General features: G+C 35.5%; 1 protein-coding gene across 1 annotated transcript in view; it reads right to left on the reverse strand.

The window, feature by feature from the left end:
• Positions 1–316: 316 nt before the first annotated feature.
• The window catches only part of LOC149799980 (uncharacterized), a 59,001-nt gene continuing 40,693 nt past the window's right edge, over positions 317–18,624 (reverse strand). Inside the window, exons 15-18 of the mRNA XM_089959513.1 lie at positions 18,425–18,533; positions 12,811–12,870; positions 6,577–6,685; positions 317–5,022 (exon numbers count right to left, since the gene is read on the reverse strand). Coding sequence (XP_089815639.1) covers positions 4,897–5,022; positions 6,577–6,685; positions 12,811–12,870; positions 18,425–18,533 — 404 coding nt within the window. The 3' untranslated portion in view covers positions 317–4,896. The remainder of the gene's footprint in view (positions 5,023–6,576; positions 6,686–12,810; positions 12,871–18,424; positions 18,534–18,624) is intronic.

The raw sequence follows: 18,624 nt of genomic DNA on the forward strand, positions 1-18,624 counted from the left end.
TTTGCACAGTCAATGTAGATTTGCTCAAGTGATTGCTTAAGGCAGGGAGAAACCATTAAGAAACACTTGGAAAATGACAACGGAAGGCAGGTGACTGTTACATATAGGATATTTATATTGGAAATTTGCCAAGGGTAAATTAGAATAGCCACTGTGAACATGTGGCTGCTGAGAAAAGGTGACCATTAGGACAGGTTTGTCTGTATATATAAATATCAGTATTTGTTATTACCACTAGGTGGGTAGGTAGATAACATAATATATGTAACTACATCTCTTTCATATTTATTTTTAATGAGAATACAAAACACACAGCTGTATAGACATGATTTTATTGACAGAACATCATTCAAATGTACAGATATTCCATGACATGAGACCTTTGCTGTTCCATTTAATTATACTTGGTACCAAGGGAAGGCAGTTTTATAAAAAATATATGCTAGATTACTCTAATTACTCAAAGAGTTCATATAAAAATGACACAAAATTCTCAACTGCATTTATAGGGGACTACTCTCTGGGTTCCAAGTTTACTGACTGGAACAACCCTAAGGCAAGCAAAACTGCCAGCAATAAAAAGTCAAAAAACAAACAATGAGAAAGAAAAACAACATTTTCATGATAACAAGTTTATCCATAATTCATTCTCAATATGCATTTGAAAAATAAAAATCAGAAATCAACATTTTGAAAAATGTTGTCTCAGAAAGAATTTTTCCACACAAAACTATCAGACAATTAAAACATACAAAGAAACTTTTCATTAATTTGTGTATTATTTCATGCACCTAAGAAAAAAACAAGCAATAATTGTTTATCAAAAATGGTACACTAATATTCTACTCTTCTTTTCCTTAGTAATTCACCTTAACTTTTATTCTCAATTTTCTTCCTTCTCAATCTCCAGTCAAAAATTTACTTCACATTCATAAATTCATGAATTTTCAACTATCCCTCTCTCTCCCTCATATATTTTACAATATATACAAACAAAAATACCTATATTTTACAATATATACAAACATAATTACCTCTGTTTTCCAAACAACAGTTTCCTTTTGCAAAGATAACTAGATCTGCCATCGTCATATTAACTGGGCTTGTCTTTTAATCTTCTGACACATTTATGTCACATTGACCAGAATAGACTATCATCTAAATTCTGAATTACACTGCAGTAGTTGAGATCCATAGGAAGCTCCAACGAGGTCACCTGTGTATATCTTAAAAACTCTGGTGTATATTTACAAGTAATTTTATAAAGCATCTGACACAAAATCCTGTATCTATATGAAAATGTATGCATCCTGACCAAAAGTAACCAGTACTTATCAGATACTGGCTAAAAACAAAAGCAAACACTCTTTAAGGATGACTGCTGGTGAATTAATGAAATAGTGAACCAGACCATCCAAAATCATGAAACAATTTATAAGTTGTGGTGCATTTTGTGTGACACTAATTTAATATGAATCCTTTTGTATGGGTTGTTATGCATAAAATTAAAGAAAACAGTGCTGTGTTATCGATTCTCCGTGAATAGCTAACTGCTCTGGTTGCCTAGGTGGTTAGAGCATCAAACTCGGATGCAGGAGGTTGTGGGTTCAAACTCAAGCAGAGTCATACTAGACTTATAAAAATTGGACCAGCAGCAGCCTCACTTGGTGCTCAGCATTAAGATATTATTGTTTGATAATATAATTGGGTTGGACATGATGTTACATGTCTGCGGCATGATGCCCAAATGATAGACCACTATAAACTGCCACATTGCAGACATTGTTGTGATATAACTAAAATTGTTCAAGCTATGTTAAAAATCCAAAAATCAGAACATCCTGCATAAAATTTGCAGGTAAAGATAACAGACTGCTCCCATCACATAAGAAAACATAAATTATCTCTCCCTGCAATGATAAGACTGCAGCCCTAGTAACACATGTCTAAACAACCCCTATTATCTTGAGCTCAGAGTTTTCAACCATTCCATTCCTCTAATACTGTATGACAAATCTTATAATAATACATGAATCAAAACAGAAGATATAGGTCTAAAGAGTTTGCCCTTCCAAAAGATTAAATAATTTATCATGTGATCAATGACCTTTCAAGCCTGGATCCATCTTTCCTAAGAATGTTCAAGCACATTTTTGAATCTGGACAGCATGCTAAGACTACAGAGTTGAGTGGCATTAGGTTAGTACTAGGTTGACAATCTTTCTGTATGGGCTGCCAGTGAATGGTGCTTGGCGGTAAAGTTAACATGTCAATAGAAGTAGCTTGCCATGAACAATGCAAGCACATTTGTTTGGTTCATGCACAGAAGTGCTTGCTATTTGAGACATGTAAAGAGTGGTGTAGAGAACCAAGATACATGGTTAAAGTCATACACTTAATGTATATTTAAACCAATGACACAATGATATGGACTAAATATTTCCTATGGGCAGGTAACATTTATTTTTTAATTCTGGAAGAGTACAGTTCTCAAATTGGAAAATTAAATGCAATGATTCCAAATTCTGACCAGCTTTTGTCCACCATATTTAAAATATTTCCCTGAGAAGATGAGACATTTCATACAGAAAAACTGCCTTCCATTTTCAATGAACACAGCCCTTGTTAAAAAGTATACACACTGCCCTTGTCAAACTGCCTATCAAATGACACATGATAAAAATTCCATCCAAAGAATAAAAAAACTGATCATTTTGACTCTGACCTTTGGACTTCCACATCAGCAGCATCTCTATATTTCCCATTGTAAACTTCTTTAATAGTCTAATGTTGATTCATCCAAGGTGACCAAAGATAGTACCACCAGATTCAAGATCTTTAACAACAGACCAACCACATAACATTTAACAATTACTTTCTGTAACATTGTCAATTTATTCCTTGGTCTACAATCCATAATGATATTCCTTCCCATAATGCATTTGTGAGCAACATCTGATGATTAGCTCTGATGAAAACTGGAGGCTGCCCTTTAATAAAACTTTAACTAGAAATTGATGCAGGACATACATATTAGGATGGACAGACAGACAATGTAACCATTATATCTTGCCTACTGTGACATTCATCATACTTGAGACAAAAGGTGCATGTTGGTGAGTTAATAATTTGACTATAATAATAGTTCAGAGCTTAAATCTGAATTTGAAAACAAAATGCTTGCAAGGCCAAATTTGGGCAGGTTATGTTTTCCAATGGTGGCTTAAAACCCATCAATGACTTTATTTTTTTCTTTCACAGCATTGCTCTTGCAGTAACTGATATTGTATCAGAACCTTTTTCCTAATTGAATACGTGACAAAAGTCACATCCTCTTGTGTCTCATCTCTCCCAGAGTTCACAGCACTAGATCAAGATGAAGTAACCAGCATCACAAAAATGATGTAATAATGTAATGGGTCACATCATTACAAACTGCACAGTAAAACGATTTTACAAAAAGTGGACATCCTTAACGAAACAAGTAAACACGTAAAGTCATAAATCTTTCCAATTTGCAAGTGAAAGAATTTGTGAAATTAGGTCATAGATGCCGCCTATCCAAAGGCCATCAATAAATAACTGCCCTAAAATATAAAATACCTATTAAAAATGCAGGATTAAGAATTCTAACAACTTTACAGGTAAGACATTGAAAATTAAGTGGTTAAATTAGTTATTTATTTGTTTCACTCAGTAAACATGATGTTTTTCATAAAGAATATTGTTACATCCTTAAAGGGTTATACCTCTGGTAGAATACAACCTGATATACAGAATAATAACATATGCAACATGCATGAATAGCTTATACCTCAGACAGAATATAACCATCATGATTCCAGATTAGGCAACACAGACAGAATTAAATTGCCCAAAATAAGATTCAGCCATCTCCAGGAATATATATTCAATCTCACCATTGTACGTCAAAGGTAACTGCATCACCCCTGGCTTTTCACATTAGTTTTAAATTTGAGCTGATTGAAACACTGGATGGTTTTAAAACATTGGAGCCATTCATGCAAGAAAGCCCACTGAGACAATGTTAGATTCCTCATATTAAACCATTTTTTTCACTTTCCTCCAAATCTTTTAAGCGTAGCAAAGTTTTAATAGTATATTTATTGGTCTAAAATGTTTGTGTACTTTTGGAATTTTTGTTATACAAATAGCCACATTGTTTCAATTCTGTCTCATCTGTATGTAAATTCTGTCTCATCTGTATGTAAAATGTACATATGGACCGAGCCCACTTCCTAACAAGGCCAAGTTGGACTTGATATAAAGTGTGGCATTCTTGCAATTTCTATGACATACAAATCCAACTAGCATCATCAAGATCATACATGTGCAGCAAAACTAGGCAGGACAGTAAATGCTGCAATACAGTATGCATTATTCAGGTATCACTAAATCTCTCATTTCAATCAACACCAATATACATCTCATGGTGGTCTCACATGAGTTTTGAACCAAGAGTGGACTTTGTGCATATATTTTTAGTCAGCAAAATATTTTCACATGCATTATCAATTATAAAAGTATATGCAATGCCGAGAATTTATTATGTTTTCCTTAAAAAGTGAAACATGAATTACAATAGCAATGATTTTGTTTCTCTTCTCAACAATAATATTTCCCAGTCAATTTATAACAACTTTTGATTTACAGTCCGATAATTCATACTGAAATGTTTTTTTAGAATAATTACTGAAGGGAAGGCAGTTCACCTGAAACTGGAGACAGTCTGGGCTATAATGGCATAGCAATATTTTGAAGCAAGAAACACAGTCTTCTTATATCTGGTGAAAAAGTCCAGAAACCTGATTTGATTTCCATAGAATACACTTTTCATGAGTTGGGTACACAGTCCATGTAGCCTTGTAGCATTGACTATAATGCCATGTGACGCCCTTCAATACTAATGGTTACAGCCCTCTGTGTCTTTAAATTCTTCTTCTTATCAGCAAAACTCCTGACATGTTTTTCATACCTGGTGGGTCCCTTCTTTCCAGAAGGCTGAAAAAAAATCAAAGCAAACTTAGTGAATTTTGTCCTCCAGCTTGTTATAGTGAGGGTGTGTGGATTTTAACATATTTTTAACAATTTTAGTCATCACTATGATGTCTTCAGTGTGGAAGTTTATAGTGATGTCAGGCACTGGGGCAAAATCACTCGACCCTGCACAAACAGAGGTGCAATGTCAGTTTTCTGTAAAGGTGAGCAGCTTTTACCAATTGGCCGCCCATGGGCTTCTTTTTCTTTTTCAGCACAACTATCGTTTATAACCAACCATATATCAGAAGATTTCTTCTGTTCAGAACCAACTAGATATCAAAAGAAGTCTTTTAGTGAAAACTCCATGTTTTTATGATTAAAAATTATCAAGAAGTAGCTGCAAGATTTTCAAAATGGCCATCATGATCTCATTTGATGTTCACGGGCACCATTTCCATTCAGTCCAAGAGAAGCAGTAATAACAAGGTCTAGAAGACAGCCAGTGAGGCAGTCATATTAGGAGCAACCAAACATCACAAGAGGTCTTTTAGTGAAAACCATTTCAAAATGACCATGTGTTCTACAAGAGTAATGATACAAAAAATTTCAGGATGGCAACAGTGGTAGCTATATTGCATATTAGAATTTTCATTTAGAACCCACAAGACATCGTAGTAAGTCTCTAAGTGACATGTCAATATGATTGTCCACTAAGGAGAAGTACTAATAACAATTTTTTAATAATGGCCACCAAGGCACTCACATGGACAGACACTGACCAGCAACACATCACCACATAGGCTATTCTGATCTTTGATTAATAGAGCTAATAAAATTCAGTAAAAATGCAAAATATACAAGCAATAAACAAATAAATTAATGAAAAGCTCAATGAATAAACAAATCAACAAATACCCATTTCTTGAATATAAGTACATTCTAGTACATTCTATACTTAATGCTTTCTTAACTCAATACAGCTAGTGCTCTGTTATCTTTGTCAAAATGTATTCAAGGTTACTAGCTAACATAAACAAGAACCCCTTCATAACAATAAGCCAATCATCCTAGAGAAAACGGATAGAAAGAAAAAAATGCATTTATTTTCAACATTATGAGAGCTTAATACACAAACTATCTTTATTACTTCATTTGAAACCACTGCTGTCAGTTGTTCACATCATCATGAGTTTGGTCAAACTTTGTAGAAGTGAAACATGAAAGATATTTTTTCATTCCTCAAAATCCATATAAACATACTTTCTGCAATCATTCCAAAATCCTGTTCCAAGCTTAAAGGATATGACTGGGCATCACTGATACTGATGCAGATACTCAATCAGCCAATGAAACTCTCCATGTTTATACAAAACACATCATTTCATCATCACAATGACATAATGAATCATCTCAGCAGCCAATTAAACCACCTATCCAAAAATGGAAATGCCTTGTTATGGCATTACAAGGAAAACAATTTCTTTTACCAGACCCTGGTTTCATGATGATACCAGGGGTCTGTTTTAATGAGACTAGGGGAAATAGATCTGAGTAGAACTGAAAACTATCCTTCACCTTTGTGACTTCCTCTACTCTCCATTTTGGTCTAACCACATAGTCCTTATTGGATGGTGTTGGAACTCGTGCTCGGTATACCCAGCCTGGGTCCCCTGGCCTCAAGGCCCTTAAAGAAAAGAAAACCGCTTTACAACATTAGACAACACCTATAACAAAAAAACACAACATAAATAATGATATGATTACAAAAAACAAACACCATGAAATTAGAAAACATAAAAACATGCTGAAAATATTTAAGGTAGGAAACATTATTAGGTCTTTAAGTTTGTTCTTGCAGTCAAAATAGGTGAGTTTTAAAAGCACTCTTGAATGGGATCACTGTGTCGAATAGGTATGGAGTCCGTCAGTGAAATGTAGCACAGAGAACAAATTTTGTGTTTGATTATGGATTGAATTTGATAGCCTGTGTAGGTTACATAGCAGCAGGGATGTGAGCATATGTTCATGACATGTTGGTGCAATGTGAGAGTACTGCTCTAATGTTGGTGTTGCTGATATTTATTGTTTAAGGTAAATTATGTAAATAAGAAAGTCTTTGTGTTGTGATTAGAATGGCCTCAGTTTTATCATCATTCATCTGCAGCTAGTTACATGTCATCCATGATTTCACATCAGTAATGCACATCTCTTCATCTTGGATGGTAGCTAGATTTGGGTGGCTAGATTTGTATATTTGGGTGTCATCAGTGTACAATTGGTGAGACACTGGATGATGATCTATGACACTTGAGAGCAGATGAGTGTAAAGAATGAAGAGAACAGGTCCAAGAACAGACCCCTATGGAACACCACAACATAGATCAACTGGGCTGGAGTGTATTCTTTTTGCAGACACAATTTGTGTCCTGTTGACCAAGTAGGACTTGAACCACAGTAAGGCTGTATCATGTCAAATACATGCTGGAGATGGTGAAGTAATATATCATGGTCTATTGTGTCAAATGCTGCAGACAAATCAAGGAGGGTGAGGACTGTAATCTTTCCGCTCTCCAAAGCAGAGAGAATGTCATTAACTACTTTTAGAAGAGTAGTTTCAGTACTGTGGCAAGGGCGATATGCAGATTGTACATTGCTAAAAAGACTGTTTGAATTCAGATGAGATACTAGCTCGGATAGAACAACTTTTCTAATAATTTATATATGAATGGGAAGTTAGAAACTGGGCTGTAGTTCTTTAAATAGTTATGGTCTAGGGTTGATTTCTTCAGCAGAGGCTTTACAATGTCAGTTTTGAAAAAGGATGGGAATTCCCCTGATGAGAGAGAGGTATTGATAACATCAGTTAGTGAAGGCAATACTGGATCTAAGCACTCAAGCAGGAGTGATGTTGGAATTGGATCAAGTTCACATAACTCTGGTGCACTCTTGATCACGATTGTACTTACTAAATCCATTGAGACAGGTTAAATGCTGCTAATGCTTGCCACTGAAATTCTGTATCCCAACTGTATGGTGACGAGTCAATTGAAATTGTGTTGTCAAGCTTATCTCAACTTTGTCACAGAAGAATTTACAAACAGGTCTGGAAAGTCGACTGGAGAGAAGGTAGTTGGAAGTGGTGTACATTTGTTCCTTGACATCAGCTTGTTAGTAATCTCGAAGAGCTCTTTGCAGCCGGAAATCTCCATGATCTTAGTACTGTAGTGGGCTGATTTCGCTGCATGGACCATGCTTGTGACATTCTTCTTAGCGGCTTCATAGATTTGCTTATAAATAGTGAGTCTGATGGAAAGCTTAAGCCTCTCAGCTTTATGGCAGTCTCTTTTAGCAGTGCAAAGCTGGTCTCTAACACTGCTATACCATGAAGAACACTTTTGAAATGATACTCTGCGCTTGGTGGTGGGGGCATGTTTGTCAAGCAATGAACGCAAGCAGTTATCAAGTTGTTCTGCTGTAGGAGGTAAGCAAGTTGTTAGGCTTGCTTGGATGTCATGCATTAGTTTGGTTCTATTTATCATATGGAGGTTTCTCTTGGTAGCAAATAAAGGTGGAGGGTTAGGGACTGATACCTCAAGATTGCATATAATGCAGAGGTTATCTGATGCAAGTTCATGGATGGATGGTCCTGAAAGCTTGTAACAGGAGTTAGATGTAAGATTTTACTAGCCACATTTCGTAAATAGCATGTTAAACAATGGGTTCAATAGTAACAAGTGAAAGGCTGGGTTTGTTGTTGTTATCCTGGTTAAAGATTTGTCTAAGATTTTATTTAAACATCCCTCAGACTTGGTAATGATTCATGTTCTGTTCACTCTGACCAATTAAATATTGGAACAAAGCAACTAAACATGATTTCCTCCATCTCTGCACAGCACATACACAAAGCTTTGGTTTTAGATAGGACACAGTTATTACTAGAACTTATCATTTTTTCCACTGACAACACTGGTCAACAGTGAAATCATTACTGACTTGAAAAGGCCCTAATCTGTAGTATTTTGGTGTGCCGAACACGAATATAACCGTGAAAAATTTGTATTGGCTCTCGTTTTGAAGATATTCATATACCTCATTTTCTATGTTTCACTGTGTAAATTTCTCCAGTAGGACTGCAGCAACATCCGGAATAATGATGTAACATTGCATAATACCATCATGCTCACATCATCCACAGTTGATTGCATCATTTTCTGATGCAATGCAATACTAATGCCATGCGGCTGCTGAAGTAAGTTGACGTCAGCAGTGTACTATACATGTGTAGGCCTATCATACTAATGCCAGGCGGCTGCTGAAGCTGACGTAAGCAGTGTACTATATAAAGCCCAATCAGATAGGTTCAGCATTTAAAATATTTTAGACGTTGTGCGAGACAGTTCAAGCTACTGTTACATAAAACTTATTATTTTATCCATTTACGTACAATAAAGAACAGTAATGCCTCGAAAGTGTGTTAATACCGCGGACAATTTTTGCTATATTTGTGGGGAAGTGACATTTGCCAACCAGAAGAAAAGTATCAATTCTCAAGTGAAGAAGGCATATCATCTTTACTTCGGATGCAAGGTTGGTGACCAAGACAAGCCTTGGGCTCCGCATATATGCTGTGCTACATGTACAACACAGCTTTCACAGTGGTTGAATTGCAAAAGGTCATCAATGCCGTTTGCAGTCCCAATGGTGTGGAGAGAGCCAAGCAACCACCTAAATGACTGTTACTTCTGCTTGGTTCCTCCTCTTTCCGGCGGAATAACGAAGCGAAAGAAGTCGAGAATAGTCTACCCAAACATTCCGTCTGCATTGAGACCAGTTCCACATGGTGAGGGACTTCCTATTCCAGAACCTCCAGCAGAATATTCTCTTGATTCATCTGACGAAGACAAAGGTGAGTCGACCTGTTCTTCTCCTGGTCCATCAGCATGCAGTGATCCAGATTTTCACTGTGGTGCATCATCAACCCCACACAGAATAACACAGGAAGAACTAAATGACCTGATTCGTGATTTGGACTTATCAAAGAACAAGGCAGAATTGCTAGGATCAAGACTCCAACAATGGAATCTTCTAGAAGAAGATGTCACAATTACTGCATATCGAAAGCGCCACCAGCAATTGGAGCCTTTCTTCAGAAAGGAAAGTAATCTGATATTCTGTTCTGATATTGAGGGCCTCATGAATGCTTTAAAAATCACTCATGACCCACAAGAATGGAGACTATTTGTGGACTCTTCGAAACTGAGTCTCAAGGCTGTGCTTTTGCACAATGGAAACATTCTTCCATCTATTCCAGTAGCGTATGCTGTCCACATGAAAGAGACATACGATAACTTAAGGCAGCTACTGAATTCCATTGAGTATAACAAGTACAGCTGGCACCTCTGTGGTGATTTGAAGGTAGTTGCCCTTTTAATGGGACTGCAGCAAGGATATACAAAATACATGTGTTTCTTATGCGAGTGGGATAGCCGAGCAAGGGAAATGCACTACATGAGGAAGGAATGGACTCACAGGCAGAATGTAGCCATTGGAGAGAAGAATATCCAACACCCAGCTCTGGTTGAGGCTCAGAAAATCTTGCTACCACCCCTTCACATCAAACTAGGTTTGATGAAGAACTTCGTGAAAACCATTGACCGGACTTTGCCAGCATTCCGATACCTGCATGAAAAATTCCCTCGACTCAGCGAAGCAAAGATTAAAGAGGGAGTTTTTGTGGGTCCTCAGATTCGAGAGCTTTTCAAAGATGACCGGTTCAACAACTTGCTGGAAGGTGACGCGAAACAAGCATGGAATGCTTTTCGCCTAGTTTCTACAAACTTCCTCGGAAATGTTAGGGCAGAAAACTATAAGGAACTAGTAGAAGACATGTTGATGAAGTATAAGAAACTTGGCTGCAATATGTCTCTAAAGATTCACTTCCTTCATTCCCATTTGGATTTCTTTCCTAGCAACTGTGGTATTGTTAGTGATGAACACGGCGAACGTTTTCATCAAGATATCGCAACAATGGAACAAAGATACCAGGGAAAATGGTCCACTACAATGCTGGCTGACTACTGCTGGACACTCCTCAGAGATGCTCCCGAACAGCTGTACAAGAGACAGGCGAAGAAATCTAAGATGTAGTCAATGACTTGATTTTTTATAGGTAGGCTATTACAGTTGACCTTTTACTATTGGAATGCATTTCGTTATGTAAACATTAATTTCTTGCAGATTACAAAAAAACTAGAGCCAATTTTGCAATTTGACTGTCATATTCGTGTTCAGCACATAAAAATTGATAAGAATTGACTAATTTTATTTCAGTAACATGACTTTTGTAAAAATTTGTTGTCCAGTGCAATTGTCCAAAGTTTAATCCTGCTAATATACTGAAATAAAAGATTCCATATATATATATATATGCTTACTGTGCCTGAAATACTGAAATATCTATCTGATTAATAACAGTGGCCACAGTTAGGTTCATGTATCCTTCCTTTTATTAATACCCCTAGCTAGTCTCAAATACCCTTGTCTAACCTGTACCTTAAAAGTTCTAGCTAGGTTCAAATAACTTTACCTAATACTTACCTTAATAACCCTACCTAATCTCAAATACCTTTAACTAACCCTTGCAATAATAGCCGTAACTAGGGCTCAAATACCTTAACATAACCCTTATTTTGATAGCCCTAGCTAGGCTCAAATGCCTTTTCCTAACCATTACCTTAATAACTCTAGCTAGGTTCAAAATACCCTTAAATAACCATTACTTCAATAACCTTAGCTTGGCTCAAATACCCTAATGTAACCTATTTTTGTACTGAAGACATCTTTCTTGTTGGCAAATCTTTATTCAAACAATATAACTTCCTCATGCTGCTAGTAAAACAAACTGAATCTACCCAGTTATTATATTCCATAATATACAATTATAGATCTTTGTTGAGCTAAATATGAAGTTGCATGCACAATAAAACTCATATTCATGAAAACAAAGACAGATATTTATTTTATTACATGGCTACAAGATAAAAAAAGAATTTAGTTTGTAATAGAATATTACAAATGCCATTTAAAATCCACGATGCAATGAACTTAAAAATTATGATGTCAAGTAAATGTGAATGAAGTGATGACCATGCAATGTGATGAATGACAATGTGACATGAAGAATGACCATGCAGTATGAAGAGTGATTATGTGACATGATGACCATGCAACATGAATAATGACCATGTACCACAAAGAATGACCATGCAACATAAAGAATGACCAAGTGACATGAAGAGTGACTATGTGTTATGAAGAGTGACCATGCAACACAAAAACGACCTTATGACACAAAGTAAGGCCAAGCAACAAGAAGAATGACCATGCAAAATGAAGAATGACCATGTGACATGAAGAATGAACTATCACAGATCACATGAAGTTGTGCCATCCAATCAAACACCATCTCTTACAGGAATTGTGTCATATCAATGTTCAAAACTAAGGATCTTAAAAAACTGTTCATTAGATATAAAATTTATTTAAGGACTGAATTATATCACATTTCATATACTGTTGTTATAAACATTGTGTCTAATGAACACAGTTCTGAAATTCCGCTTAATAATAAAATCTAAGTCAGCAATACTCAATGACATTGCAAAGCATGTTTTCTGATGGTGTAAAGTTGCTTAGTTATGACACTATGTTAACATGACACGAGCAAAAGTGAATATCACATGATAAAAATAAATTAATATTCATTGTAGGTTAGTGTAATTTTTACAATGTTGGATTATTGTGACCTACTTTTCCTCTCCTGCCAGTGATTTGTCTAAATCTCTCCCTGGTGTCACTCCTCCTTCAGAACTGAAAATAAACAAAACTGATAATTTCAAGAATTACTACTTAAAAAAATGTCTTCGTTTTAAAGAAAAGAAAACCTGAATTTATCTTGGACTTTGATTAAAACAAAAGCAATAATTTAAAAAATCTAGCACATTAATTTAATGAGTACATCTAAATTTCTTTTTTTTCAACAGAATATACTAGTATAAAACAAGATGTCATGCATTTTGCATATTTTTAAGTCCTTATCTGTTTGTATGTCATATATTTAATGAAACAAAAAACTGAAAAGCGAGTGGTCAGATCAGATCAGTATAATTTTCACAATGTTATAGTTGTCTTTAAAGAGCAAATCTGAGCTAAGGTATTTAAAGGGAAAATCTGAGCTAAGGTATTTAAAGTGCAAATCTGAGCTTAGGTATTTAATGGGAAAATCTGAGCTAAGGTATTTAAAGAGAAAATCTGAACTAAGGTATTTGGATTTTTTTTAAACGTTGAATTAACAATTTTTCAGTCATACTGCAACGATGTCTGCAGCGTGGCAGTTTATAGTGATGTCAAGCACTGGGGCATCATGCCGCAGACATGTAGCATGATGTCCCACCCAGTCACATTATCCTGACACCAGGCTGACCAGTCCTAACACTAACCTCTTAATGCTGAGTACCAAGCAAGACAGCTGTTAGTACCATCTTTGTAAGTCTTTGGTATAACTCAGCTGAGGCAGACGCCCTAACCACTAGGCCACCGGAGTGGTCAAGCTAAGGTATTCAATGGGAAAATCTGAGCTAAGGTATTTAATGGGAAAATCTGAGCTACGGTATTTAATGGGAAAATCTGAGCTAAGGTATTTAAAGGGAAAATCTGAGCTAAGGCATTTAATGGGGAAAATCTGAACCAAGGTATTTAATGGGAAAAATCTGAACTAAGGTATTTAATGGGATAATTTGAGCTAAGGTATTTAATGGGAAAATCTGAGCTAAGGTATTTAATGGAAAATCTGAGCTAAGGTAGCTAATGGAAAAATCTGAGCTAGAGTATTTAAAGGAAAATCCAAGCTAAAGTATTTAAAGGGAAAATCTGGGCAAAGGTATTTAAAGGGAAAATCTGGGCAAAGGTATTTAAAAGGAAAATCTGAGCTAAGGCATTTAAAGGGAAAATTTGAGCTAAAGTATTTAAAGAGTAAATCTGGGCAATGGTATTTAAAGTGCAAATCTGAGCCAAGGTATTTAAAGAGAAAATATGGGCAAAGATATTTAAAGGGAAAAACTGAGCTAAAGTAATTAAAGGGAAAAACTGGGCAAAGGTATTTAAAGAGAAAATCTGGGCTAAAGTATTTGAAGTGCAAATCTGAGCTAAGGTGTTTAAAAAGATATGGGCAAAGGAATTTAAAGGGAAAATCTAGGTAAATGTATTTAAAGTGCACATCAGAGCTAAGATATTTAAAGGCAAATCTGGGCTAAGGTATTTAAAGGGCACATCTAATAAGGTATTTAAAGGGCAAATCTGAGCTAAGGTATTTAAAGGGCACATCTGAGCTAAGGTATTTAAAGGAAAATTTGGGCTAAGGTATTTAAAGGGCACATCTGAGCTGAGGTATTTAAGGGAAAATCTGAGCTAAAGTATTTAAAAGGCAAATCTACACGAAGGTATTTAAAGGGCAAATCTGGGCTAAGGTATCCAAAGGGTAAATCTGAGCTAAGGAATTTATAAGGCAAATCTGGGCTAAGGTATTTAAAGGGCAAATATGGGCTAAGGTATAATACATATTCAAGCAATAACATTCATTTTATTTACATCTGCACAATTTTAGCACAAATGACCCACTGGTTTTGGAGAGAAAAAAACATTAAATTGCTCAATTTTCACAACAAAGAGCACCATTTTTTTCATACAGGGCACTATGTTATGAAGTGTAACCAACATTTCCTGTGAATGCCATGTTGTCATGTGTGTGTGTGTTGGTGCGTGTGTGTTTGGGGGGGGTCAAGATAAAAATGTGTGTACATATATTAGTACTGAAAATGCGAGTAAACAAACTCATTGCATTTTCAGTCACAAATTACTGTATACATGCTATAATAAGATTTAAATGTGACTCAACAGCTTAGGTCAATGGCCCATCACATTAAATTAATAAATTTAAAAAAATATAGCATCAATAGTTTGTATATATTTCATAAATAGCTGAATTTATAATTCATGATTTTTTAATCAGTTGCTGATTTTTACAGAATTTCAAATGAGAAAAGTGGATCTTTGATGGATTTTGTAAAACTTAAGTGTAAGAAAAACTGACCTACTTTTAAAACTATAGAATTCTTATTCATACATTTGTTTCTTTAAATCCTTCTTTATCAAAATTTAGTAAACATAAAACTATACAAGTAATCTGAGGAATGTAGACTGTAATGTCATCTATATTATGATTAGAAAGATGTGCAACATAACCGGAAGAGAATGTAAGTTAATTTATCTCATCTCACAGCACATCTCTCCCTCGATAACTCGCACACAACAGGGTCCACAAACATAGACCGTACTATAAGTGAGGCGCGAGTTACTGAGGGACCTCCAATAATTGAAAAAAAATCACTTTGACATCGAGAAAACGGGGGTGGGGGGAACTGGGCTGTTTAATGACTGAATCCTCATTTTACAATCAAATCGATAATAATTTTTAATAATGCGCTTTTTCTAATGAAGTTGTTCGTTTTTCTGTTTAAATAACATTTTTTCCTCAAAATATCCAACATATGAAAGATCGTTCCACCTGGTTTGAACAACTATCATGTGTACGCAAAAAATCTGTGTATTAAGTCACTGCTTTTTGTTTTCTTGATGAGTCTGGTTCCCGTAGTGGTATTTAATAGTATCTTGCCAAATCAATAGTCAACAATTTGGGAACTAGACTAACTGTTGATACACCACCAAATAAGATTCCTTTTTTTCAAAAACACGTGACATTTCATGACACAACTATGTCGAAACTCAATTTTTTATTGTTCAATTAGTACATTGTTAATGTCGTGATTTCATTGGAAGTAATAATGAAATGTCTTATCACCCCTGAGGATATCTCTAAATGCCAGTTCAAGAATTCTCTGAAACTCGCTTGCCCACAATGGTCCATATCTGTGAAATCAAGCTCTTTATTTTACGAAGTATTCTTTTTGCTTTGCTGCCTTGTTATCTTTGATCACAGCTATGAAAGAGTCGGTTAATTTAAGGTAGTTTCTGTTACATACACAATAACATTTATTGCAGTGTTCGATTGATCAAATGAAGTGAGTTCACCCGACATACGACTGAGGCCGCTAGATTTTAAGTTAGTCCAATTTTTGTACCTTTTCAGTTATCAAAACAGGGTTGGCACTTAATCAGGTTCTCTGAGAAACGCTCGCGGACATAGCTGTTACGGTAGATTGACGCATTTTACGTTTAATTACAAGAGGACACATTGCACTTATGACACTTACACTTAAAAGGAACTAAAAGATGGAATTAGAACACAAATTTCAACTGATAATTTTTTAAATTTAATTTGTATTTATTTATTAAAGTACTGCCTCCACTCGGCGTAAGTGACATTTTGATTGATCAAAATTTCCGTACATATCGTTAATTGCGGTGTATTAGGAATGTTGTTTGGAAAGCAAATGTAAAAAATTGCAAGTTATTTTTAAATTTGATATTTCATAATGTGATTAAAATTTCCAGGTCCTGTCTACCGTTTTCAATGATAAAACGAGCGATACATCAAAGTTTCCATTACCAATTTTGATTGCGATTTTCTTCAAGTTCAACAAATAGGGATAATTTTTGGGGGTATTTTCGGGTTTAAAAAATGGGATCCATGCCTGACACTGCGTTATAAGCGGGTTCGCGAGTTATCAGGGCGCGAGTTATCGAGGGAGTGGTGTACCTGAATAAAAACCAACATGGTGTAGCCCTGGGATATTTAAATTTTGGCCATAATTTTAATTATCTGAAACTTTGAACAATACTATAACTTAGAATTTAATCATGATTAAGACAGTGATAAAAAAATGTGAAGGCTGTATTTCATTTTAAAGTCAAAACTTATTCCAATATGAAGGCTGTATTTCATTTTAAAGTCAAAACTTATTCCAATATGAAGGCTGTATTTCATTTTAAAGTCAAAACTTATTCCAATATGACCATCCATTCAGAAGTAGCCATATGATGACTTTTAAGATAGTCAGCCATTTTGGACTGCCCACACTAGCCAAGCCCAAGACTCAAATCCAGGTAGATGGAAGTCAGATGTGAGTGATGTGTAAAGGTGAGTGCCTCAGACCACTTAGCAAACCAGTGCCACTTTGAATATAGGACCAAGTACATAATGTAAGAAATGCTTTAGTGAAAACATGATGATAATATGACTATTGCATTCAGAATAAGTAGCCAGAAGTCATATCTGCATCATTTTCATTAGGGACCAACTGCATATTGCAAGAAATGTCATGTTAGGGGAAACACTGTCATATGACTATCTGTTCATCAGAAGAAGTGTGTGTGTGTGTGTGTGTGTGTGATTTGGATTTTTAACACAATTTTAACAATGTTTCAGTCATATCACTATGATTTCTGCAGTGTGACAGTTTATAGTGATGTTTAGCACTGGGGCATCATGCCGCAGACATGTAGCATCATGTCCCACCCAATCGCATTATCCTTGACACCAGGCCAACCAGTCCTAGCACTAACCTCTTAATGCTGAGTGCCAAGTGAGGCAGTTCTAACCAGTAGGCCACTGAAGCGGTCACACCAGAAAAAGAATTAATCACATGATTTTAAAGATGGTCATTGTGGCATCTATTTTGTGAAGTCAGATCCAGTGGAAACCCCATGTCAACAAAACCATCTATTAAGACATTGTCTCCACTGCATCATTTTCAATAAAACCACTATTAAATACAGTTAGCTGTAAAAATAATCCACGAGGGTCCAGCTAGATATCACAGGTGAAATACGTCTTGTTTTATTCAATCAAAAATACACAACCCATATATGTACAACACTTGCCAGCTGAAAAACAAATCCACTGCAGCTCCATAAATATGAATAAATTCACCAGAAAATACACAAGTAACATAAACAAAGTGAAAGTTTGTCTACCTTTTGTAATAGCAGCCATGTTTGATGGCAGAATGAAATCACTGGTAAAATTCTGAAATGCTTTCATGTGAGAATGATTTCTGTCAAATCACAGCAAATTATTAGTAATTTTTAGGAAACATTTAACAATTTTTCTATGTTAGTAAAGGTAGCCATATTTAACACGAGATTATCATTATTTGCACAATATGATATGCCTTGACGCCAGAATGCTTTCTGTAAATTCTGGCTGAAAATTGCACATAATAATAAACTTTTACAAGAAATTTCCAACAACAATTACTGATAAACAATGCATGATGCATGTTTGATGAAACACACTGGAATACCATCAGCTCACCTGGCCTTATGGCATTATGACCAGGCCAGCTAAAAATACTCCATTAAATAAATAATTTTCGAAATTGGCCAATCAATTTTATGAAGTCTGTACCTTATTCTTCTCTTCTTTGGAATCTGCTCATAGTCTCTCTCTTCTCTCTCTTCTTTCGACAGGGATTTATAGTTAGATGTCAAATTGAATATAGGCCGAGACCATTCATCTACATGAGAAAAGAATATGACATGATAGATATGTAAGAACATGTGCATCAGTTAGCCAGAATGACCTTCAAATGCAGGAGTTAACAATAA

The sequence above is a fragment of the Sinohyriopsis cumingii genome, chromosome 5 (genome assembly GCF_028554795.1).
Source record: "Sinohyriopsis cumingii isolate HCF-2022 chromosome 5, ASM2855479v2, whole genome shotgun sequence".
NCBI classification, from domain to species: Eukaryota; Metazoa; Mollusca; class Bivalvia; order Unionida; family Unionidae; genus Sinohyriopsis; species Sinohyriopsis cumingii.